Here is a 26329-nt window from a genome sequence, read left to right on the forward strand (position 1 = left end):
CTTATCCCCAGCTATGTATTAAACAAGAAGAATGATCCAAATAAACTTAAGAGAAAAACAAGCTTCACTGGCTGGCTCAGAGAACGGTAATACACTGCTGCTGCAGTGCTGTATGTAAAGACATGGTCTTAATCAGTGTTAGCTGGTCATGGGAAACCTTAGGTCTCCCCAGTAACAAGGGTTAAAACTACAACTGCTTTGTTTTCACTACAATTTTAACACAGCTTAGTTAACATAAGTTAGCTTAACAAGGGTTAACACTTTTTTCCTATAAAAGACACACGCAGTGTGAATCAGGAATGTAGTGTGGGGCTTTCTGCACTGATCCTGCAAAAGGTTGAGCACTTTGGGTCGTATCCAGCAAAGCACTGAAGCACGCGCTTAATTTTAAATCTGTGAGTAGCCCCATTGACTACTTCATCTTTCAACGGATGGCCTGTGTTTAAGAGCCCTGCCGGATTGAGCCTTATGCTATTTACAAATAATATTTATCTTTTGCATTAGATGTAAGGAAAAAAACTAAACACTACACAGATTTTGCAGGTTGGAGCTGAAGGAGCTGATTGTTTAGCTTAGTGACAGTGATTTAACTTTAAATACAAACACCAGAAGCTAAAGTGCCAGTCAGTGCAATGTCACCCTATTTCCCCAGGCAACGTTAAATAATTAAAGGTGTACTTCTTCCCACCGGAACAGTGCAATGGACTTTGGACAAGGAACATGTCTCCTGACGAGACATTTTGACAGTTTCATATTTGTTACTACAGCGATGCAACTTCCAGTGACATTTGTTGAGGCCATGGTAAGTAAGCTTGCTGGTTCCTCCAGACAAACTCATTCACCTCATGTGGTGAAATGCAATTCCTGAGGTAGCTCAGTGAGGAAAAAAATCCCATCCTGAAATAACTGCCTTACTTTGCACTGATCCAGTGTTGCTTCTTCTGACTCTTGGTAGACAACGCTGAATGCTATGCTCTTTGGGTCTGATGAAAACACCCAGCTGATTGTAAGGCCAGTCTCTGTCACAGTGATAGGGATGGTGCTGTAGGTGCTGGACTTAACGAACAGCTCCCTGTTGTCTTCCCCAAAATTTAAAATCTCTTCAACTGTAAGGGGTAATTTTATCCTGAAAGACAAACATAACCATTGGAGAGGATCAAGTTAGATTGTGAAGACATCTGAACAGTGGACGCAGATATTTTATTTTCCTTTGCCAGACCTACTTCCTGCAGACTCCGCAGTGACTTTGGGGGAATGTCTAGAAGATGCAGCTATGGATGAAAGCAAGGACCAGATTATCACAGTCTAGTGCTTTCTATTGCTGCTGGCATTCAGCGACTTCACTCATTCATTTATTTCAGTGTAGTTAAAAAGAAGTAATATTGAGTGTGATACAGATACTTAACTTCAGTGTCACTTAACACTGTCGTTTCTCTTGATCAGTGAGTATATGACTTCATGTTTGTAATGGAGATGTCATGAAAAAGACTGCTGCCCTCTGCTGTCTCCTTTATATGTAAGCCAACGTCACTTACCATACTAACATCACTCATACTGAGAAATGGATGTTTAGGGAGATTTACAGAGCAAGTGAACATGAGCAGCTGTTCTACTAAATGTCACAGTGTGCTCTGTCCTGGGGCTTTTGGGATAATTAACCCTGACGCTCACATTGTCAGTGGACAAGCAAACTACATAAGTATCAACTTTTGGAACCTAAGATTAAAACTGAATTCTCTTTAGGACCTTGGGAAGTTCAGCCCTTTAACATTTTGTCAGACTGCCTCTCTATAGTGATATATTTCACATCTATGTAATTAGATCCTCAGCTCATGGTCTTCAATGAAGCTTCACCAATTAACTGGCTGAGGAGGATCAAGTCCCCAGTATCTCCATTGGAGTTGGTCTGATATATCATTATTTAGAATCAAGAGAAATCATCTAAGCAAAGAACTAACTGTGATCTCTGGTATTATGATACACTGTAATAAATTCATTGTCCGCCATCAAAAATCAGCACTTGCCAGCAGCTATCACACAATTCCCATAGTTATTTCCAACTCTAAGTATGGGGATCACTGTGGTATCTCAGCCATCCGTTGGCAAATGCTGAGTTTTAATGATAACTGCTGTTCCTAGGCCAATGAGAAATGTTTAGCTTTATTCATGTTAGTTCTTACCTAAGGTGAAACAACTACAGTACTAAACTCAGACGACCCTCAATTTTAAGTAGCTGGTAACATTTCTTACCCCCACCCCTCAATCTGTTGTTTGGGTGTGTATTTTGTTACAGCTGCTATTGCTTGGGCTCTCAGAAAGACCACAACAAAATCCCAGCACAGACCAAATCACCTTATTGTAGTCAAAGTATAAACCTTTCTCACAGCTGAGCCAAATTTTCAAAAAGGGGCATCTACGGGTGGGGATAAGAACGATGGGTTTTGTGCATATCAATTTTAATAGCTGCTGTGCAAGTGACACACTCTATCGCCCCTGCATGTAAATGTTAGCACTCGAGTTGTGTGTGTGCAGGGGGTTGTGGGCACACAAGTGCTGGCTGGGTTGGGGCTTTTTTGAAGATTTACTCCTATTGTGGCATATACATACCCACCAGGACAGAAGCCATGGACAGCAGTAGCTATGCCAGAATCATTTTGGGTAGAGGTAGCTGATGGGAAATAAGCTCCTCCCGCAAAGGCCCACCAAACACGGACGATTAATTGAGCATTGAGCAATATCTTCCTCCAGGTATTGAAGTGCTAAAAGCCTCTCTCCAATTTCTGTTTACAGGGTCTCAGTCCCCCCTGAACTCTAGCAATAGTGGGAGGGAAGATTTTTCTGGCCCAATCGGATGGGCAGGCAGGAGGGCAAGCTGATTCTCTCCTTATCACCCTCATACCCACTATTTAACCAAGGTATATCCCCATGATGCTGTTCTTAGGGCCAAGTCCTGCCCTCACATGCATACGGTCTGCTCCCACTGAGGTCAGTGAGAGTCGACCAAGATGATATCCAAGATGCCGATTTGGCAGTTTTTCTTTAAACCGGGCGGTAATGAAGCTGTTCTGCTTACATCAGTTCTCCTGACTTCAGCAAACATATCTCAGAGTCTTGGGCCACTTGCAATTCTTCTGAGTCATCCAAGGTCGAAGAATTATACGTGCTGTTTCTGTGGCAAGACGGAAAAAACCTGTTATTAAAATATTCTCTGAAACAGCACAACACGGAGACAAGTAATTACCGTAGTACTCCTTCCACCCTTGCCTCCTGCAGTAGGCTCTTTTCATTTACTGTGGGCCAAAATTGATTATCTTTACTACTTTAACACAGCACCATCTAGAGGCCTTGATCAAGACTGCAGCCCCAGTGTACATACATCAGTAAAGGATAGTTCCTGCCCCAAAGACTAAATAGAGAAGATAGCAATGATTCCTTTCTCCTACCCTTTGCCTAGCTCCATTTTTAAGGATGGGAAACAGAGGCACTGACAGATTGAAGTGACTTGCCAGGAAGTCTGGACAGGCCAGGAATCAAGCTCAAACCTTGTCCCAAAACTATCCCTTACTTCCAAGGCCTGCTTCCCCACAGTAAGAGTGAGAAAATCCACAGTGAGGGGTAAAGTGATGAACTATATTGAATAGGCAAGATTCTTCTCTCACTTATGATAATATGAACCAAAATATGATCTTACTGAAATCAATCAAGTTTCAGTTGGGTGACAGTAGAATCCAGTCCATTGTCTGCATACCCCTAAACAAAACTGAGCACAACAACAAAGCGGACAAGGTCTCCAAGATACTTAGATATTTAGTGGAAGACACAGCATTTATCAGTATAGACATTAGGGTGACCAGGTGTCCAGTTTTTGCCCAGAACACCTGGTTGAAAAGGACCCTGCTGACTCCGGTCAGCACTGCTAACCTGGCTGTTAAAAGTTCAGTCGGCGGTGCTGCGGGTCTCAGGCAGGCTAGTCTCTACCTGTCCTGGCACTGCACTGTGCCCCAGAAGCGGGCAGCAGGTCCGGCTGCTGGGGGCGGAGGGGGGGATGTGGGGCTCTGTGAGCTGCTCCTGCCCCAAGCACCAGCTCCACACTCCCATTGGCTGGTTCCTGGCCAATGGGAGCTGGGGGGGCGGTGCCTGTGGGCGAGAGCACTGTGCAGAACCTCCTGTCCCCGCCCCCCCCCCAGCCTAGAACCTGGACCGAGGCTTGGATTCTACTGTCACCCAACTGCAAGGGCTGGTACAAGAAGCAGGTCTTACACAGCTGCAGGCATGGAATGCACTGAGCAAACACTGTGCTGCTGTTGCTACCAGGCTTAAATAGGGATCTGGTGGCTCTTCTGTCCAATCAGGGAGCACAGTCACTCACTGAGAGTTCATTGGGCCCAGCCAAGCTCATTGGGTTGCTAGGCGACCATGCAAGGAGCCGAGTTCCTGACAGTGTTGCCCCTCTACGGCACCGCCCCCAGGACCTGGACCCCTTGCTCTAACCAGTGCCTGTCCCTGCTCCTGCCCTAGTCCCTGCTTCCTCAGAACTCCTGATTCCTGGATCTGATCACTGCCTTGTCCCCTGTCCACACCTCTGGTTCTGCTTTCTGATTCTGCTCCAATAACTAGGCCAGACTCCTGTTCCGACCACTAGGTCATACCATCTGCACCCCAGTGTGTTACAAACAACATGAATTATACAAGCAAGTTACATAAACTCAAAATGTCTTGTCAGGTGTAGAATTATGATTCATGTTTTCCTGTAGTTCTTTGGCCTACTGCTGCCCCCTCCAAAGCTGTGCCTAAGTAAATTAGAGAAGGAAAAGATCTATTAGGCTGGCTAGTCCAGCTCTCAGCCAATGTAACACTTCTCCCTCCAGTATATTCTATAGTACTTTGCCCAGTCGAGTTTTAATGAGATCAAGGAATGCGGCTTCCACCACCTCCTTGTGGGCTATTTTCCATTATACTCAGCCTAGAGTTTTCCTTTGCTCAGTCTCCTCCCGTGACTTCTAGTTTTGCAGCATAGACATCCTTAAACAATTTGCCACAGCAAAAATCATTCTTCTGTCTTTGCTATAAGTGGCTAAGACTCTGCTGTCAGCATTTGTGCCATGATATTAAAGTTCCCTAATTAATCCATTAATCCCACACTCTTTACTGGCTCCTTGGACTATACATTAAACGACGGGGGCAACATGTGAAGGCATGTTCCATCCCCTGACCAAACACACACTTTTTACTATTCCGTTGAGGTCCTTGCTATTTGTGGCTACTGGCCTTGTACATTGTCTCACTTGGCCCTCTCCTCAACTTGCTTTGCAATTTAACTGGTAAGTGCAACTAATTCTGCCCACCCATTGAGCATCAATTAAGTGCCAGGTACACTATGCCATGTTTACTCATTTTCTGACAGCTTACACCTGACTTGACGCCTTTTCCACTATATTTGTCACAGCACAAGTTGACTCATTGGCCATCTTCTCACCTCAGTTACGTGATGCTACTCCTTGCTTACAGACAGCCCCCCAACCTGAAGCAAATACTCACCAGCAACCACACACCACACAACAAAAACACTAACCCAGGAACCTATCCTTGGTAGAAAGCCTGTCCACATATCTATTCAAGGGACACCATTGGACCTAATTACATCAGCCACACCATCAGAGGCTCATTCACCTGCACATCTATCAATGTGATATATGCCATCATGTGCCAGCAGTGCCCCTCTGCCATGTACATTGGCCAAACCGGACAATCTCTATGCAAAAGAATAAATGGACACAAATCAGACATCAAGAATTATAACATTCAAAAAAAGTCGGAGAACACTTCAACCTCCCTGGTCATTCAATTACAGACCTAAAAGTCACGATTCTTCAACAAAAAAACCTTCAAAAACAGACTCCAACAAGAAACTGCAGAACTGGAATTAATTTGCAAACTGGACACCATTAAATTAGGCTTGGATAAAGACTGGGAGTGGATGGGTCATTACACAAAGTAAAAACTATTTCCCCATGCTAATTTTTCCCCTACTGTTACTTATACCTTCTTGTCAACTGTTTGAAATGAGCCATCCTGATTATCACTACAAATGTTTTTTTTCCTCCTGCTGATAATAGCCCACCTTAATTGATTAGTTTCGGTGATATGGCAACACCCGTTTTTTCATGTTCTCTACATGTATGTGTGTATATCTATCTATCTTCCTACTGTATTTTGCATCTGATGAAGTGGGCTTTAGCCCATGAAAACTTATGCCCAAATACATTTGCTAGTCTCTAAGGTGCCACAAGTATTCCTCGTTCTTTTTACTCCACTGAAGTCAATGGTCCAAATTCATCCCTGGTATCACTCCATTGAGAACACCAGAGTTACACCAGTGAAGACTGTGGCCTATAGAGGTCAGTGGTGTTCCATTAATTTACAGAATATAATTCTGTATATTTATCTAGCCTCACTAGGTGGCAGTCCATCACTCATTGAGCAAGGTTGTTCCTACAGTTTGCATCATGTACATAACTCTTTCTCGGCCACATAAGAGTGTTCAGATTGTTTTGCTTTTCTTTCTTTTAAAAGTAGAATGGATCAAATGGCATGACTGAATAAAGAATAAAGAACTAAAGAATGGAAAATATTTTTCACAACCCTCCCCCCCCCCCCCCAAAATTAAACTAGAAATATTATGATAGCATTTTGAGTGAGGATTAGTGCCCCAGTTGAACAAAATAGGAAACAACTGAGCTTTTGCTAATTTCAGAAGTCAACCTTGAATAAAACTTGCTTGTTTAACTTTCCCACCATCATTTTCCATTTTCACAAGCTTCTGAGCTTCCATCTGGAAGAAGAAATTATGAAATACTGCCAGTCAAACTCCTCACAGAATTTCTTGTTTAATTTCTTGTCCAAAGAGAATTTACCTTACATGATTATTATTAGTTAGACCCTACTTGAATTGTGGTATGATCTTCAAATAATTGTGGCTGAGTTGTGAACAAGACATGGAAAATCACGGAAAAGTAATAATGCACCTTTATTCATAGTGGTAATTTGGAAAAGCCAGAGTAGACCTATTTGTTTAAGAAAAATTTGCTGGCAAGGGCGGCAGAGCCATCCCAAAAGTGGGGAGGGGCAGGGCCCCCTGCCCCTTCCGTGGCCCCTCCCTTGCCTCTTCTCTTCCCCTTGAGGTCCCACCCCCGGCCAAGCCAGAAGCCGGAGCCAGGCCGGGAAGCCGCAGACCCTCCACCTGCCTGGGGAGTGGCAGGGCCATGCCTCCTCCCCACCCCATTCTGGTATCCCTGGCTGGAATGATATAAACACTCAAGTATTACGTAAATTTTTTTTTGATAACCAGACATTTTGCTGCAACTATATTACATTCATTAAAAAAAAAAAACCTGACTGGTACAATATCAAATTCAGAAGACGAAAAGTCTTAACACAACTGCTGTAGAAATCGAGTCCAGTCACTTTAGCTTTTTACATTTTATACGTTTTGATTGTTAGTGCAGTACTAATTGCATACTCAAAATATATACAAAATTGTGGACTGTGCAAAGTAAGCTAATTAAAATTAAAATTTCAGTGGAAGCCTAATATTGCAGGAGCCACAATTTCTGCAATATCACAAATGAAGTAGGGCCTCAATTATTAGTTATTATTTATATGCGGCAGTGCCTAGGAGCTCAAGACTTGGACCAGGACACCATTGTGCTAGGTGCTGTACAGACACAGAACAAAAAAATGGTTCCTTCCCCAAAGAGTTTACAATCAAAGTATAAGACAAGAGACAACAACTGGATACAGACAAATGGGGAAGCACAAAGAAACAAAGATACAATACTAGTCAGAATGATCTGCAGTAGTGTCAGCATATAATCTGCGTAAACATTGCCAAGTTTTTTGTACCTTGCACCATGGCAAAGGAAAGTTTTAAGGAGGGATTTGAAGGCGGAACAAAGCCTGTTCAAGCTCCGTTTCCAGCCAAATACTGTGTACTGGAGGTTCAGCAGTGAAGAGTTTCAAATAAGCAAATTTTGAGTTCTAGTCTGAACTCAGACTCTGAACCATGATTTGACGGTGCAGGGTTAAATCCTGCCTAGGCCAGAAGTCAGTTTGTTCCCATGAATAAAGCCTCTGAGACAGAACGTCTGCTGTGGGAGGGCAGATTGTGATGATGATAAACTTCCCACTTCAGGGGGACAGCACAGCCTAAAAAGCATTTGTCACTGGCCAGAGAATGTTTGAGGCCAGGACAGTTGGGGAATACACAGGTACAGTACATCTCCTCAACAGCTGTTGTGCGTGGGTTTCCTGTGGAGATGCTGGCAGATTTCAAAGCTGTCCTCTAACCCTGAACCCTTGATAGAGGGCAGAGAGTAGCAACACGGTCTGAAGTCAGTTCCAGCACATGGGGCTAGCCTGGCACAGGGAGGTGAAACTTATACGGGATCTGGCCCATGAAGTGTTCTATAAATGCAAAGCATGTTTCATTATTCTGATGATGGGCTGCAATGGAAAGTGAATTTTGTGGGGTAAAAGACAGTGGTACAAAATGTAGGCTCCTAAGACAAGTGGCCTTGATGATGGTTCAGGACATTTGTTTATTACAATCGTTGTCTATGCAGTGAGCAATGAGGACAACGAGGACCCTTGTGGTTGATTGGGTCCATTAGAGAATGATTAGAGCTGTCAGCTTCTAGCAGCATTAAAACTTTCACCCAGAGGTCATGAATCATTGCAGAGTCAAGAACTTGCAGGAGGGAGCAGCTGCCAGTGCACAACTGTCGCTCAACACTGCCGACGAGGACAGTGGCTTAAAGCCACAATTCTTCATTAAGCTGTTAGTTCATTCATTGAACAAAGAGTACAATTCCTAGCGTGAAGCTATTAATGACTGCAAGACTAAACACCCTTTGAATTGATCAATGCTATTGTAACAATTCATTTAATATTAATTTTTTTCTTACTGGGACAGCTTCATGGACACATATCTTATTTTCAGTGGAGATCCTGAAGTTCAGCAGCCATTCAGTCACACTTCAGTACCATACAGACAAACCGTACAGAGGGCCGTTAATATAACATAGCAGGTAACATCGAGCAGTCAGCAATTCCCAAGCTTTTTATGCTGAGATGCTGCTTAGAGTAGAAGATCAAAGGTGATTTATGGAAATGTGGTTCATGAGTCAAAGGAGGAAACAGATTAGAATCATGATTTAGATAGAGAGTTACTGAAACTATGCAGAGTGGTGAATTTCCCTTTGTTCTTGATAGAACAGTAGATGTTCTGATATTGTTAACAGTGTGTTTTCCACTTGTAAAAGGATTTATCACAAGTCACACAGGAATGGGCTCCCTGAGGAATCCCAGAGGCATGGTGCCCACACATGAAATAGGGCCAATAGCAGTATGGGGAAATATTTCCTCCAAGGGGAAGGACACCCCCACACACGTGATCTGAGGGAGAGTTAGATAGCAAGCAGGTTTCAGACATGGTTTGAATTGGGTTAATTGGCCTACTCATGTAGCTAAATTGATAAATTAGCTTGAACGATCTTTCCGCGGATGTCCCATTAAGCAGTTATTGTTTAAAAATTTTTGTTTTCTGCTTTGTTTGCTGTACCTTCAAATATATACACCATTTGTTTTATCTAATCCTAACTAGATCTGACTGTTACACTTGGTATTAATGAAAAGAGTATTTGAGCTTCAAAATGCAACTATTTGTACCAGAAATCTAACTCCAAGATTTATGTGTATTCATCAATCTATTGTTGCCTCTTTTTGTCTGAGTGTTAGTCAATATTTGGGGCCTTGTTTCCATTAGGAGGAGAAATCGATGAAACAACTTGTGAAGAAGGTGAGAGACACTTGTATTTTTTAAAGAATATTATGTGACTCTGTTTGATGGTTAGGGTGTTGCTTGCCAAAGGTTAATGAGGGGTTCAAACAGTCTTAAGTGGTTTTTCCCTATTTGCAGAATCAAAGTCAAGTGGCCATTAGATAGCCTGATCACTGGTACTCAACTGACAGTACAGCGGTCAAAGCCTTTGAAGTCTGGTCTCTAGAAGAACATAGCAATCTCTCAGTTTGGAAGAGGGGAAGAAAATCTTAAAGAACTTGAGAACTGTTAAAAGAGCATCCCCAGAAGCAGAGAAAGAGGGGCAGGGTCTGCACATAAGCAGATAGAAACCTGAAGCAAGAGGGGTATGTGGGATAAGTGGGAGCTACCTACCTCGAGGGAAATGCTAAGCTTTGGGGAAGAAGAAGTTACTCACCTAGTGCAGTAATGATGGTTCTTTCAGATATCTGTCCCGACGGGTGCTCCGCTGTAAGTATCCTTATAGGTGCTCCACTGTAGATGTGTGTGCGCCTCCATGCTGTCACTCAGAGAATTTCAATAGTAGTCTGTCCCACCTACACATGCACTGCTCCCCTCCAGCCACTAGCCCAGCCGCTGTGCGCAGGCATTCCCTCCTCGGTTCCTTCTCTACAGCAGAGTCAGTAGGGGAACTCTGAAACAGAGGGCAGGTGGGTGGGTTGTGGAGCATCCATAGGGACACACATCTTGAAGGACCATCATTACTGCACAGGGTGAGTAACTTCTTCTTCGAGTAGTGTCCCTGTGAGTGCTTCACTGCAGGTGACTCCCGAGCAGCACCCACTGCTGGAGGCTGGGACTTCAGAGTCGAGTCTGATATAGATGACAGTACTGAGGCCGTGAATTGGGCATCCAAAGCCGAATCCCCCAGTATGGCATAGTGATCTGCAAAGTCATGTGCAGATGCCCACATAGCTTAAAAAAGGCAATTGACAAGGAAACTGACCTTGTGGAGTGCATGTGTCTTGAGGATGGGGTGTTACCCCCCCAATTACTAGCAGAGTTTAATACAGCCAGAGACCCACTGGGAGAGTCACTGAGCTGATCGCTGCACCCTTCCATCTATCCACAATGGAGAGGAAGAGTCTTGGAGATTTTCTAAAGAACTCTGTCCTGTCCAAATAAAAGGCTCTTCTCACATCTAGCGTACGGAGGATGACCTTTCTACTACGCAATAGTACTTCTTTACCTCCTCAGAACAAGATGCTGCTATGTGCTGGAACCCACGAAGGAGCCAGGCTTTGAGATGCAGAACCTAGAGACTTGGGTGGAGGCGTGACCCTCATTCTGTTACAAGAGGTATGACATGATTGGCAGGGCCATCAGTGGCCATAAAGCCATCTGTGACTGGGTACAACGTCTGTCTGGGCCAGGTGGGGGCAATCAGAATGGTGCTTGCTTTTTCTCTTTAGCAGGACCTTTAGAGGGAACAGGGAATGGAGTAAAGAAAGCCCCTGTCCCAAGGAAGGAGGAGAATGTCTCACTTGGAATGACATATGATCCTTGCTCTGGAGCAGCACTGCAGATGTTTCTTTTTCTGGTAAGAAGCAAATAAGTCTATTACCAGCGTCCTCCATTGCCGGAATATGCCATGTAGAGTCGTTGGCTCTATTTCCCATTCGTGGTCGAATGGGAACTTGTGGCTAAGACTGTCGGCCATGGTGTTGTGTACTCCTGGTAAGTAGGCCGCTGATATTAGGATGTTGTGGGAGATGCACCAGTTCCATAATTTCCTTGCTTCTTTGCACAGGGAATGAGACCTAGCGCCTCCCTGCCAGTTTATATAGTACATGCAGGCCATGTTGTCCATCATGACCTTCCTATGTGTGTCCTTGATCAGCAGGAGGAAGTGAGCGCACGCATTTCATACAGCTCTGCACTCAAGCAGGTTGATGTGCAGGCACGTCTCTGGTTGGGACCATTTTTCCCTGCACTGTGCGACCATTGAGATGAGCTCCCCACCCATGAGGGATGCATCGGTGGTCAGGAGAAGGGATGGGGAAGACTAAGCAAATGGGATCCCTGTGCAAACATTCACTGGGCCTTCCACCAGTCTAAGGATTGTTTGACTCTAGAGGGCACTGATAGGAGCTTCCTTATATTATCTGTTTGGTCTGTACACTGAACCAAACCATGCTTGGAGGCATCTCATGCATAACCTTCCATAAGCAATGACCGAAGTGCTCATGGCCATGTGCCCCAGAAGTTGAAGGCAATGACTGGCCAAGATCTGAGGGCTGCATTGTATGGTCTCTATCAACAATTAGAGACTGAGAAATCTGTAATGTGGCAGGAGTGCCCTCGCCTGAAATGAACTCTAGCCTTTGATCCGGTGTTGAGGTTGACTTTTGTTCACTGACCTGTAGGTTCAGACTCAAAAACAGGTGATGTATGGCTTGAGTGTCTGTTGGGCCTCCATGAAGGATCATGCCCTGAGAAGGCAATCATCCAGGTAAGGAAAAATCATGATATCTTGAGAGTGTAAGTGGGCCGCCACTACCAAAAGGACTTTAGAGAATACCCTGGGGGCCAATGAGACACCAAAAGGGAGTATTCTTTACTGGTAGTGGTCCTGGCCCAATGTGAATCTGAGGTAACACCTGTGCCTCGGGATAATGGAGATGTGAAAGCATCTTGCAGGTTGAGGGCCGAGAATCAACCTTCTTTTTCTAAAGTCGGGATGATGGTTGATAGGGTGACCAACCTTAATTTCTGTGTTTTCACATATCTGTTGAGCTTTCTGAGGTCCAGTATGGGTCTCCAGCCTCCCTTTTTCTTTGGTATCAGGAAGTAACAAGAGTAAAAGCCTTTGCCCCTGAAATGTATGGGCACAGGCTCTGTAGCTCTTAAGAGGTGAACCATCTCCTCAGTGTAACGTAGTAGACTTTCGTGAGAAGGGTTCCTGAAGAGGGATGGGGAAGGGTGTTTGGGAGGTGGAAGGGAGGAGAAGTGGATGGCATATCAACTCCGGATGATTTCCAGCACCCACTTGTTGGAGGTTATCTGTTTCCAGGTACTGCGGAATGGAGTAAGGAAGTCTCCGAAAGGAGGAGTGGGCTTTTCCAGAATATGCTGACGAGAAGAGTGTTCTACTGGTGCCTCAACCAACCCATTAAAACTATCGCTTCAAAGTTGAGAGTTGAGACAAAGACTGTTGTGGCTCCGATTGTTTATGCTTAGAGAATTTATATTTCTCTACGTCTCGTACGATCTCTGCAATGGGTACTGAGATGTGTACTGTGATGACCGGGGCTTGAACTGTGGCTGAGGGCTATATTTCCTCTTGTAGGCTGGTGTGTATATCCCCAGGGACCGAAGAGTCACCCAAGAATCGTTTAACGTGTGAAGAGGCGCGTCTGTCTTCTTGGTGAACAACTTCATTCCCTCAAAAGGAGAGGTCCTCTACTATAGTTTGGACCTCCTTAGGGAAGCTGGACAAATGGAGCCAAGAGGCCCTCCTATAACCACAGCCATGGAAACTGGGTGTGCTGCCATATCCAGTGTGCATCGGAGAGATTTTTTTGCCACCAGCCGGCCTGCATTAATAATGGCCATGAACTGGTCCTTGTAAGCATCTGGGAGTTGGTCAATAAAGGAATTAACTTTGCATAGTTCTGATAGTCACACTTGGCCAACAAGGCCTGGTAATTTGCTACCTGAAACTGAAGGGTGGCTGAAGAATAGGATTTCCTGCCAAACAGGTCCAAGCACTTCCCATTGCGGTCATAGGGCATGGATTTAAGTTGGTACTGGCAACCCCTAGAATTAACCGAATCCATGATGATGGAATTTGGAGACAGTGGGAAAACAAAAATTCTGTGCCCTTTACTGGCACACAGTCCACCCGTTTGCATGTTGGTGGGATGGACGCAGGGGTCTGCCATATGACCCTAGCAGGGTCTAGAAGCACCTTGTTAACTGGGAGAGCCAATTTGGTAGAGGTGAAAAAGTGGAGAATACCCACCAGTTTACAATGGGGTTCAGTTACTTCATGTAGCTGCACTTGCTGGGCTTCAGCCACTCTTTGGGCTAGGTCCTGGAATGATTTAAAGTCATCCACCAAGGATGGCGGGGGTGGGGGGCAATCACCGCCTCGACAGGTGATGAGCTGGAGGAACATCTCCCTTTTCTGCTTCTGTTTCTGTTCCTTCCCCCAATAGCTCAGGAGGGTCCGACACCTTTGAAGGTGCTAGTGAAGGAGGGTGCCTCCTTGCCTGCCGATATACCTCGCTAGGGCTGTAAGGCTTGTTGCCTCTGGGTTTTCCAGGGGTCCCAGTATGGCCACTGTGGGTAGGGTGCTGGCAGCTGGAACTATGGCTGCCCAAACCATAGAGGTTGAGGGCTGGGCTGGTATGCTTGGTGCCCATGGTGAGATTGTGACCTGTACGGTGGGTGGAACGAGCAGTGAGAACCCAAGTCCTCTCGCTTACTGAGTCTGAAGAGGAGAGAGGCGGTGCATGGCATGGGGATGCCATTGTGTCCACTATTCCCGGTGAGCTTGGTACTGGAGCCCCAGTAATGAGAAGGGGCAAGTCCGATGCATCACAGACCGAGAGGTCTGATGTGCACCTCTAGTCTGTCGGTGCAGGTGGTACCAGCACCGGTGCCAATGGCTGTCAGTGCTGAGAGGTCCATTGGTGCCAGGTGCACTGAGGTCAGTGCTGGTGCCAACGACCTAGTCAATGTAGCCTTCCCTGGGGTGGAACATCTATGTCTCACGCCCCCAGTGTACCAGAACTCCTTGCACGTGAGCATCGGGTCTTTGGGCAGTTGACTGGCTTTGTCGCCTTGATAGCATGCGTGCACTGGGTACTGACTCTAGGCAGCTTTGGCACCATCAGTACCAAAGATACTGGAGAGCCAGAGATTGTGTCCAGCTCAATCTGGGCTCACTAGAGGGACTCACAGACTTTTCTTAGAGGTCTTTAGTGAGTGGCTCATCTCTTTGGGATCACCTGCTTTCAACTTGGAAGGTTGCAGTGACAATTCTCACTGGGACTCCAGGGGTTGCAGGGCTGACTCCATGAGCAGGAGTTTTAGCCTTAACTCTCTGTCCTTCCTGGACTTTGGTATTAGCTGCTGGCATCAATCACACTTTTGTGGATTGTGCTTCTCCCTGAGGCAGCGAATACTGTGAATGTCCATCTCTTACTGGGATGGAATCTTTGCAGCTAAGACAGTTTTTGAAGCCTGGGGAGCCAGACATACCCTTGTCTAGGTGGGGTCCCTGCACCAGGTTTGCAGGAAGCAAACCTTTTCTAATTTTTTCTTTTTCTCCTTCCTTTTTTTTGGGGGGGGGGGCACGGCTAGCTTAAAACAAATAAGTAATAAAAGAAAAGAGGCTTCAAGAGAAGCAAAAATCGACAAAACTAAAGGAGTTAATGATCTGTGATTGGCCAGCTCTTAGCTCCATCTCTAGCCTAGGGTGGTTGACAAGGAACTAAGGGGGGAATGCCCACATGCACTGGCTGGTCTCATGGCTGGAGAGGAGCCATGCAGGTGCAGGCGGGATGGATTGTTATTGAAATTCTCTGGCTGACAGTATGGGGACACACACACCCTTACAGCACCCGTAACAATGCTTACAGTGAAGCACCTATAGGGACACTGTGACGAAGTGGGAATGTTCTTAATGTTTTCTCCGAATACTGTGTGGGTGCTTCAGTTTTCCCCGATGCCCTTCTTAAGTATCTAGGTGGTGGGATAAGGGTGTGTGATCGTTGCAGAGCCCTAGAGGGCCAGTGTGATGGTGTCTTCACAGAGAATGGCCGACACCCTGTCTTCTGGCAACTGATGGCCTGGGCCCCTTCTCTGCAAAGGTGCGAAGAGAACAAAGAGATCAGGTGACCTCCTGGCTCGGGAAAGAGACAAAGGCCAGAGGAGGGGCTGGAGAGTTTCAGTTCGGAGCTGGCTGGGGAAAGAGAGGGAGGCCCAGACCAGGGGTCTGGCCTCCCTGGCCCCAAGATGGACCTGACTTAGGGGTCCCGTTTCTGTACCTACAAGCTCTGTTTTAGACTGTGTTCCTGTTGTCTAATAAACCTTCTGTTTTACTGGCTGGCTGAGAGTCACATCTGACTGCGGAATTGGGGTGCAGGGCCCACCGGCTTCCCCAGGAATCCCGCCTGTGTGGCCTCGCTGTGAGAAGCGCACGGTGTGAGAAGGGGATGCCGAATGCTCCAACGTCGGACCCAGGAAGGTCAAAGCTGTGTAAGCTTCTTGCCCTGGAGACAGTCTGCTCACAGAGAGGAGGCTCCCCCAGAGTCCTGACTGGCTTCGTGTGGAGTAGTTCCAGAGCATCGCCTGGTGACTCCGTGACCGACACTACTCAAAGAAGAAGACAATATGCATGTAGGCTTTTGCTGTTTTAACCCCTTTTCTCTGGTTGCTATGTTCCTATGGATAAATAAATAACACTTTGTTTTGAGGAAACTGCTCTGAGTCACACTATATTTTCATACTGATCTCATCTCCTGAAGGGAGGTCTCAAACAGGTACCAAACCCAGCTAATCCTGCTAAGGAAACATAACAGGCCAACGAGGCTGCTGAGAGTGGGTTGAATCATGGGATTCCACCCTGAAAGAAGTGCAGTTGCTGGGACTATCACTTGAAATTGCACCCAGGGGTGGAGGGGGAGGTCAAAGGTATGGCTCACACTGAACTGTGAGGCAAGTCAGGTAGACTCGTGGTGTAACCTTTTGTTTATTTATTAAAAATGTACACGAAGTCCTGCTTCCCTGAACACAGCAGAAACAAACAGCAGCAGGCAGTTTTCTTGCTCAAAAATCCCTGGTGTGCTACTCCAGTGAGCAATGTGCCCCAAGAGGCTCCATTGATCTGCTTCCTCTCAGAGTCCTTCTCCTACCTGCTTCTCTCAGCCTTCTCAAAGGAAGACTGCAAACTCAAACTTCTAGTTCCTGTCTTTACAATTAGGGAAACTCCTTAGCCCACATGGCTTATTGCTGTCCTGCCGTGTGCCTTGGGCAGCTCTTCCATTGTTTTCAGCTGTCTTTATTACATAAAGGAGGCTTAACGGGTTCCTTCCAGTGGCCCTGAAAGAGGGCTTGGCGTACCCATTGACTAACAAGGTCTGTGACTGTTTCAGGATCAGACTCACTTGCTGTCATTAGCAACTTCCTGCATAAGTTGATAGCCTTATCTATAGGCTGTAGCCTTATCTATAGTGCCCATTAGAAATGGTCAAAACATGGGATGAAATTATCACCTTCCCCAGCTGAATTTTGATGAAAAATAGGAACACATTTTTTAAACTAGTTGTAGCGTACATCAACATGGTATCTCAATGTTCCAACTAAAGAACAAGAACACTCCCATGCGATCTGCATGTCCAATCAAAACTAACCAACACACATGAAATTTGGAATATTGCGTACTCATGATTAACTGCCATGAACTATGTACAGATGGTGGAAACTGGTAACTGGTAGAAATGGAAGAAACTGTCCTGCAAATGATTTAAAAAAAAAAATCAATATGTAAGAATCCCTGATCTTTAGTGGAACTTGCATTTGTGGCCTGGAGGTCAGATATTTTCAGCAAGTCTTTTTAGGTGTACTGAATAGTCTCCTTTAGGCCATATCATGTACCTTAGAAAGATAGACTTAGAGACAAAGATGTAATTTCAACAAGAGTATCATAAACTACTATTTTTGGTGTAAAAAACAAAAAACAAAACACAAAAAACCCCAGAACATCAACAGGAAACATCATAGGCGGATAAAACGATAAATATATAGAGTCACTGCCGTCTTCAGACTTCCTTTGAAACGTAAGCGTCAACACTCTCCACCACCATACACCGTCTTCCAGTAAGTGACTATTTTCTCTTACTTCAGATTGGAAGAGGAACATATATGGAGGGTAGAACAAAATATAGACCATCTTACATCTCTTAAAAATCCACTGGTCTGAAAGATTCTATTACTTCTGGAGGCATCCCCTATCTCTAAAATGGGAATTCTATCAGAACAGGTAGGTTCTTTCAAACCTGTGTAAAATATTTCAACTTTGTTATCCCTTTAAATATATTCTAATGTTGTTTTTTTAAACAACACTTTGAATTAAACAAATATTTTGGATACAGATGTTTGATGGAGGAGTTTTTAGTAACATCTTTCTAAACAATCTATCTTTTTCAGCTAGGGCTTGCTTAGAAACAAAAGAAGGATGTAAAATAATTTCACCTTCATCTGATCATAATGACCAGACTAATAGCTCAGATCTCAAAAGCCCCTGGTAGTAAAGACTATGCTCGAGACACAGATTTTAAAGCCACAGAAATCACAGGGTACTAGAAAAAGCACTGTTGAGTCATTTTGGTCTTTATAATGGGGGCAAATAATCATGTTTACTAGAAATATGTATTTAAATCTATCACATAACAGGTGGTGGGGTTTTTTGTTTTTGTTTTGTTGGGGGTTTTTTCATGCTGAATGATGCACAATTTAGTCTCACTCTCCTGGGAAACCTGTAGTGATCAGCACATCCCAGGAAGTGGATGAGAATGACCAACCAGACTGTGTGGCCAAGGCACCCAGAAAATATGCTGATTCAGTGATTCACCCCTCAGTTTAAAGCTGCCCTGCCCTGGAATCACAGGAATGGGGTCAGACGACAGGGGGTATATACTTTAAGGATACAGCTAATCCATCACTGGTATCAGTGGATGAAAATTACACCCCTATATGCCAAAGGGTCAACTGAGTGCAGAGTATTCCTGACCAGAAAATCACTGAGCATTTTCTGTTTCAGGGTAAGAACTATTTAAATAGCTGGATGGTGTTATTGTTCCCAGATCCCTGTTAGGGAGGAACTGAGCAACTGGCCAGGTGTATTATTTGTTCCCTTCACCCCACTTCTTTTGCTGAGGCAGGATAGCGGACTAGAAAAATAGAAGTTAGAGATCAAAAAGACCTATCAGACTTCCTCATTCATGGATCTTCACGGGGTCCCAGATGGTGGTGAGAAGTGGAGGTAATGGAGATGACTTACCCTGTTTTCTTGATAGGAGAGGTGAGATCCATGCACAGAAGGTCTATTCAATGCACAGAAGAGAGTGATGTGATCTGGCCCTGTATTTTTTTCTCCCTTTTCCAGTTCATTAATATGTACCAGATACCTCCATTGCTCCTTGAAGACTACATGACCATTCATCACTACTTAAAGTTTACAGTATTTCATTCATTTTCAATCCATATCGTTTGTTTTTATCCAAGCCAATTTGAATTCAAGTTTTAAGTAAGTTTCCAGTCTTTTAAAATCCAAATATATCACATCTGCTTCATGCAGTACTTTTGTAAATCTGTCCCAAAAAACAATCACATTCATTTATAAACCTACAGTGCTCCTGGACAGTTCCATTTTCCTCAAGATGTTCAATAACTCCCCACTGCCCCCTTAATATGTCTTTCATTATCTCACCAAGAACAGATGTTATACTTGCCAGGATGGTTACTGCCAGGATCACAATTCTTTCTTTTTTTTGGAAAATTGGTACAGGTGGATCAATGGTCTGATCAGAGGTAGCAATTCCAATGTTTGAGACTACGTGCATTGTGGATAACAGCTTACTTGAGTAAAAAGTACTATTTCAAAAAATATGCAACATAAGACCTATTGATTAAAATATCAAATATATTAGTGAAAATATATCAAGAATAAATCATAACTTTCTTTTCAATAATTAAGTAACTTATCCTTTTTCCTTTTACAAGTTGCCACCACATGGGAAAAGAAAGAACTACTGACTTGTCTGAATTTTAGTTGGTTGAATGGGCCAGATCCTCAGTTGGTATTAAACATGATAGCTTGGCTGACTTCAGAGGAGCTACGCCACTTTATACCAGTTGAGGATCTGGCCCAGTATTTTTCATTTCAATAACAGCTAGTCTTCATGGTTTATATATATTTCCATCACTTTTTCAATAGCATAGGTTGGAAATATTTTGAAATATTTCAGGAATTGTTCCTTTCTGTAGTGATGATGAAGTATTAACTTTTAAAACACCCACCTTTAATAATTTCATATTACATCACCAGCAGGTGGGAAAAACATTAGTTAAGATTAAGAAGTGCGTTTCTTTTTTTCACCTCCCTTTTCAGTAGCTCATAAGTTCCTCGTAAAAAGTGATTTGGGCCTGAAATTTTCCATGCTTGATCTCAGCCCTAAGGTGAATGTTTGGTTTTGTCAGATCAGGATATTCTCATGCATGTGGCTCTTGTTTGTGGTTGCCTTAAGTGGGGGTTCTCTCTGGGTAAAAACAAGCAGAAAGAAAAGAGTCTTTTTTAAAAAAAAAGAGAACAAGAACCAGAAGGGTGAAAAAAAACCAAAACCCAACTTTTGGGTCTTCTTTCGACATTACAAAAGTCAAAATCACCAAATTTTAAAAAAATTATTTAAAGGTCATCGTTGATGACCTCAGTTAATCCTTTCTTATCTGATTGATGATGCAAGAATAATTTGAGCCAAGTTCTGCCAAGTGTATATGAGAAATTATGCCCTAATTCATATTTTTATTACATTATTAAAACCAGATTTGAAACACACTCATATATGTGTGTGTGTTTCAAAATTTGGTGTAACTCTTCTTCCTCTGAAATCACTAGTAGAACTCCCACTGACTTAGAGGGTAGCACGACTGGGCCAGTGCTGAGCCCTTTGAACTATCCTATCCAAAGAACACAAAGTCATCAGAAATTTTAAAAGTACAGCTTAGTTGCAGAAAAGAGGTTTTAGACATTAAATATTTGTGGGCTATAAAGAGGATCAACGTACTATCTTATGGCACATATAGGAAGATATTATTTAACTTAAAAATAATGCTTCTGAGCCTTCAAAAGCAGAGACAGTTCAGTTGAAAAATACCTTTCAAATGAGACACTTTCCTTAGCTACATTAGGGCACTGTAATATTGTTATGTTGTCACATTATACACTGAATATGTATAAATTATTTTGCTTCAACTCACAGGAAAAAAACCTCTCTTCCCTGAGAGGGTATTGAAACATCAACTGGAACATCAGCTGTGCCTGGAACAGTATGTAAAATAAAGCTTATCAGTTTGTTTCAATATATGTTGCCATGGTTTTTGTTGGCCATGATTTTATTTTGCTGATTATCGTCCCCCTCCCCCTATCCCAGTATATCTGGATATGTAACAACTCTTTTATGAGGGGGATTATTATTAAGTTTAAAAAAATATAATTTGAAAGGATAACAGAAACCATTGTATAAAAAGCCAATAACTCTTCAAGAAGTCACACAAGGATTCCCCACACTTCTCTGATGGCTGAAGGCCTTTATGACTTTGCTTTCTGGCCTCAACACACAGCCAAGACTTATGAGTAGCACCAGTTAACCATATTCTTTGTATGTTATTATTTAAATAATAGATGCCTTTGAACCAATCCACGAGATCAAATCATTCAGGGTTGAATTCTGCTAATCTTATGTTAATTTATATTTAGAAATACTTTGCTGCATGAGTATTCTCACTGAAATCTGCCATTTGAGTTTCAAGAGGGACATCTGACAATAGCTTTACAATTGACTTGAAAAAGTTTTAGTCATCCACTCAGGAAGAAGAAACAATGTCAAGTGACCAATCGCATGGCAGGAATAATTGACCTGAACTGTTTACAAACACCATAGGCTGCAAATTGTTTGGTCAAAACTTTCTAGGTGCACTGGTGAATAATGAATACATTTGCAGAAAATCAATCACAAATGTTTCATGAACAGAGAAGAGAGCTAAATTCACACTGAATATTACTCTCAGTGAGGGCCAGATTCTTCTATTCTTAATCATGTAGAGTAGGATCTCACTTCGTAAATAGTTCTACTGTTCGTGGTGTGTGATGGGTCACCAAAACTAGATGCTATTGTTTCTGCTTTCTAAATGGACGCCTAAAACTTTTCATCAGGGAAAAAACAAATGGCGAATAACGCATTTCTGGGGTGAAAAAATATTCATGTTAAAACCTCTTAAGCTGTCAGAATTTGCACACATCTGAATATTCACAAATTAATAATGTGATCCCATGAAAAATAGCAGCAGAGTTTATTTGGGAATCTGTTGGTGTTTATTTGTTGTTATTATTTGTGTCTTGGTTGTGGCCACAGCATGCCATGTCCACACACATAGCAAGATAGGCCGCCTGCCTTGTAGAGCTCACAATCTAACCAGCTCTGGAAGAAGTGATAACTAGAGCCCTGTGCAGATACAATAGTGTATCCACATCTGACCCACCATCCGCAAAAATCATCTGCGGATATCGGCATCTGCGGATAGAGATACTCGCGGATATAAAGCAAATATCCATGGATTTGCAGGTCTCTAGTGATACCTATAGCATGGACTAAGTGTGACTGGGATTTGATGGACAAGTGGCCATTTATGTGAAAACAGTGGATATGGTTGAAAACTTTACATTAAAATCAGGATAAGGAAGAGATGTCCCGCATCAAAGCTCAAATGGTAGATGAGAGGGGTTTTCTTTTCCTGAATTCAAGAAGGTACAGTCCATTGTCACAATCAGTGTTGGAGAGGAAGGGGGATCTGAGTGACACTTTCTGACAGGGGTTGACATTCTTGTGCTGAGGTATGTCATCATCAAACTCATTAGGACTCAAACCCTAATTTTAGAGAAGGGCCTACACCAAAGGCCTGATCCAAACGAATATGAAATTTGAGGCATTTGAAATATTAAACCTCTCAGTCCCAGTCAGTGTAAATCTGTGCTAAAAATGCTGTATCTGCTTTCAGGACATACAGGTTCAATAGCTGCTCTGTCTGGAGCAAACAGTGTTCAGATTACACCATACCACAAAGATAATGTGGTTTCTATCAGACAAATAAATATATGTTTATTTTCACCACATCAGTGACCTCTTCGCTTTTAGATAACAGCTTAGTAACATTTGTGCTTGTCCGTTGGATATGTTATAATAATTGTTTTACTTGTTGAGAAAATAATTTCAGATGTGTGTGATTACAGGTAGCCTTTAAAAAGAAGACTACATGGAGCTTCCAGATTGTTATTACCCAGACCTTAACCTTACGTGCAACGATTACAATGAGAATGAACATTTTATCAGGGCCAGCAAAATCTTTCTGCCCTGTATGTATGCATTTGCTTTTGCCTTCGGGCTGATAGGAAATTTTTTAGTCCTTATCATATACATTTTCTGTGAGAAACTGAAGACATTGACAGATGTATTTTTAGTGAGTTTGGCTACAGCAGACTTGCTTTTCCTTTCCACCTTGCCATTCTGGGCATATTCTGCTGCTCGCGAGTGGATTTTTGGCTCCTTGATGTGTAAAATTATACGGGGCCTGTACACTTTGAATCTGTACACTTCAATGTTAACGCTCACTTGTATAACTATTGACAGATTTATTGCTATTGCCCAAGCCACGAAAGCCCACATGTGTCAAGCCAAAAGAATGGTTTGGGGGAAAGTGATCTGCATTTTAGTTTGGGTGATTTCACTAGCATTTGCAACGCCACAATTTAAATACAGTACACAATCAAACTATGATAAGTCAGTCTGTCATGCAGTGTATCCTTCAGATCTCACAGAATTGGTTTTTAAAGTACTTCAAATGACCCTTGGATTCTTTATCCCCATGCTAACCATGATTATCTGCTACTCAATAATTATCAAAACTTTACTTCATGCCAGGAGTTTCCAAAAACACAAATCCTTAAAAATAATATTTTCTATAGTAGTGATGTTCATTCTTACTCAGTTACCCTACAATTTGTTGATACTCATACGCAATATATATGTGGAATTCAACCTGGACTACAATTTCGACTCTGCGGTGGTTATAACAGAAGCAATTGCTTATCTCCATGGCTGTCTCAACCCTGTTCTATATTTCTTTATTGGGGTGAAGTTCAGGAAGAACTTCCAGAAAATCATCAAGAACATCAGATGTGTTAAGCGCCAAGGTATCGTGAAGCAATGGCAAACCACTGAAGATGAGGGCTCAAAAACTTGTACTGCCTCACCCAATGTAGAAGCAACAAGCATGTATCCATTATAAAAAACTGCATAGAGGGTCTCAGCTTTGTTAATTTTTTAAAAATGTACTCACATTATGACAGGGCTTATGTAACAGCCACATGAGACTGATATAGTAGAAGCAGGCTCCGTGTAAGCTTCTCAACACATCCAATGCATCTCAGTCCTGACATTGTAGCACTCCTGTTATTCCTGAGCAAAGACTGGTAACTGGGTGAAACTCTGCACTAGTTTTATGATAGGTATACATAAAGGTTTGAGGATGAGATCATCCAACTCTTTCATGTGTGATCTAAGGCTGGGTTTGAACTTAGGGTTGCAGCGATAGAAAGCTAGTGTATCAGCCCTCTGGGCAAGTTAACCTCCCAGGAGGGATGTTTGTAAGCAGAAAAGACATTTAAGAGCTTTGTTTTAAAGATGCTAAGTGAATAGTTGTAGTTTGTTGTGACTTTTAGCCTGACTTTTTATATTAAAATTTAATTTGTTTAAATGCTCAATCTTCCCATTGTGGTTTCCTGTGATTCTTTTTTTGTTTTTGTCTGTTTTCCCTTTCCTTCCTCCCTCTGAGTCCCTGTTTGCCTTCAAAAGCAGAGTGAGATTTCTGTGATCACCGCAGAATATTAATCTGTCTTCAAACAAATATCAAGTCTCTCTAACAAAAAAACCCAAAGCATAAAACACCTGATTCTGTCACACACAACAGTACATATCATGCCATAACAGTGCCGGTGTAGCCAGTTTGGCTGGTCCCACTTCCTACATAGAAATATTGGACTCCACAGACTGGATCAGACCCCTCAGCAACAGGGTTCCAGAGGACAGCCCAATAAACCCTATAGTAGGCAGATGTGGGATAATCTGTCCCCACGAAGGTCTCCTAATATACACCCTGAAACATGAGTCCTTCCAGTACTCTTTTAGCATTAACTGTTGTAACTCTAGACAGTCTCGCGATTCATATAAACATCCGGTCCTTCCTCCTAACTGTCTGTGCATCCCAGAATGCACTTCCCTACTATGCTACTGATGCCCACCTTTGTGCATGTACCTAAGGTGCTCTGTTCCCTGTGAGACAGCTGCTCAGATTTTCCCAGAATGCAGTGAGAAAACAGTGATACAAACTAAGCTAGGGAGCGTGGTGGGTGCAGATATATAGTTGTGTTTTGAATAAAGCAGCTGTGTGGGCACAAGTCAGTTATGGCTGTTGTAATCAGGTGAGGAAAAATTGTCATGAATTCGTTAAAAAGAAGTTATAATGGTAGGGTAGACATGACCTTCCAATGATCTCTGTCTTAACCACAAATGCCAGTGTCAAGAAGGTGTCAACAAACAAATAGGTTTCTATGTTTCATAGTCTGTTTCTCAGCTGCTTTTACAGGATGTTTGTTATTTACTTCTTCAGCCCTACCAACAACTTTTCTATAAAGAAAAGAAAATGTTTAAAGTAGAAAAATAAAACCATGAATAAAGATGCACAACAAATTGTTAAATTATAACATATGCCTGGAGTGCTTAAAAAAATATAATCCCTGACTAACTTTTACTTGGCTACACACTCCCTAAACAGAACAATCAACAGCTTATCTTATTATTAACACCCTATAATGTTTTCTGAGACAAAACAATACCTAAAGATACAGGGCCTTACTCTGTTCCCACTTATCCCAGCTTTACATTGATTTAATTCCTGATTTACACTAAGAACAAAATCAGGCCTTTCAAAAGCATGACTACAGTTCTGTCAGCAATGAAGTCTGCCGTCCTTTCAAATTGAATTACAAACAGACATTTGCTGAAGGTAATATTGGTGGGGAAAAAACAAAAATGCCTACATGGCTTTGATTACACTATGAAAATTCATAAGCAATTTTTTGCAGTGGTGTAGTTTCCCAGATGCTACTAATGACATGAGATGATGACAAAACGTTTTTAACCACTACATCACCTAACCCTACCTGATCCTATCACTGCAGTACTCTACCTATTCCATATACATGATACCTACCATATACGAAAGGGTTAATCAAAATTAACACAAGATGTGTACCCAGTTGACTCAGATATACTGCTGAACTCCAGCCCAGCCTTCACTGTAGACACACTCTACAAATTGCCACATATCAAAAATTTAAAAAGTTAGAAAAGAAAACAAAGAAAAACAAATAAATAAAAATAAAACACAAATGAACAAAACCTCAGCTGGCTAGGTGCAGACAGAATATTAAACTTATGATGATTTCTCACTTAAGATTTCAATGGAGTTACTACTCCAGATTCACAATGAGAGCAGAATGAGACACCAAGAGAGTGGTCCTCATTCCTAATTACAACTAAGGAGTTGAATCCTGTTTGCATCAGGTTGTGATGGCACAACAGGTGGTTTATCCTTTGAAAAAGTTCTGGA

The 26329-nt window shown here is 42.8% G+C and overlaps 2 protein-coding genes across 8 annotated transcripts in view; one reads left to right on the forward strand and one right to left on the reverse strand.

The window, feature by feature from the left end:
• The window catches only part of FYCO1 (FYVE and coiled-coil domain autophagy adaptor 1), an 84863-nt gene that overhangs the window by 7305 nt on the left and 51229 nt on the right, over positions 1–26329 (reverse strand). For 6 of the 7 annotated variants that reach the window (XM_073333169.2, XM_073333171.2, XM_073333166.2 and 3 more), the window contains 2 exons: positions 3074–3169; positions 916–1126 (listed from right to left, as the gene is read on the reverse strand). In XM_073333169.2, coding sequence (XP_073189270.2) covers positions 916–1126; positions 3074–3169 — 307 coding nt within the window. Of the gene's footprint in view, positions 1–915; positions 1127–3073; positions 3170–20266; positions 20925–26329 lie in introns of those variants that run through there. The other variant, XM_073333173.2, reaches the window with a different exon arrangement.
• On the forward strand, positions 17586–24406 carry CXCR6 (C-X-C motif chemokine receptor 6). Its single transcript, XM_073333174.1, has 3 exons — positions 17586–17704; positions 20866–20932; positions 22893–24406. The coding sequence occupies exon 3, from the start codon at positions 22916–22918 to the stop codon at positions 23945–23947; it is 1032 nt and encodes a 343-aa protein (XP_073189275.1). The 5' UTR covers positions 17586–17704; positions 20866–20932; positions 22893–22915; the 3' UTR covers positions 23948–24406.

The sequence above is a fragment of the Lepidochelys kempii genome, chromosome 2 (genome assembly GCF_965140285.1).
Source record: "Lepidochelys kempii isolate rLepKem1 chromosome 2, rLepKem1.hap1, whole genome shotgun sequence".
Taxonomy (NCBI): domain Eukaryota; kingdom Metazoa; phylum Chordata; order Testudines; family Cheloniidae; genus Lepidochelys; species Lepidochelys kempii.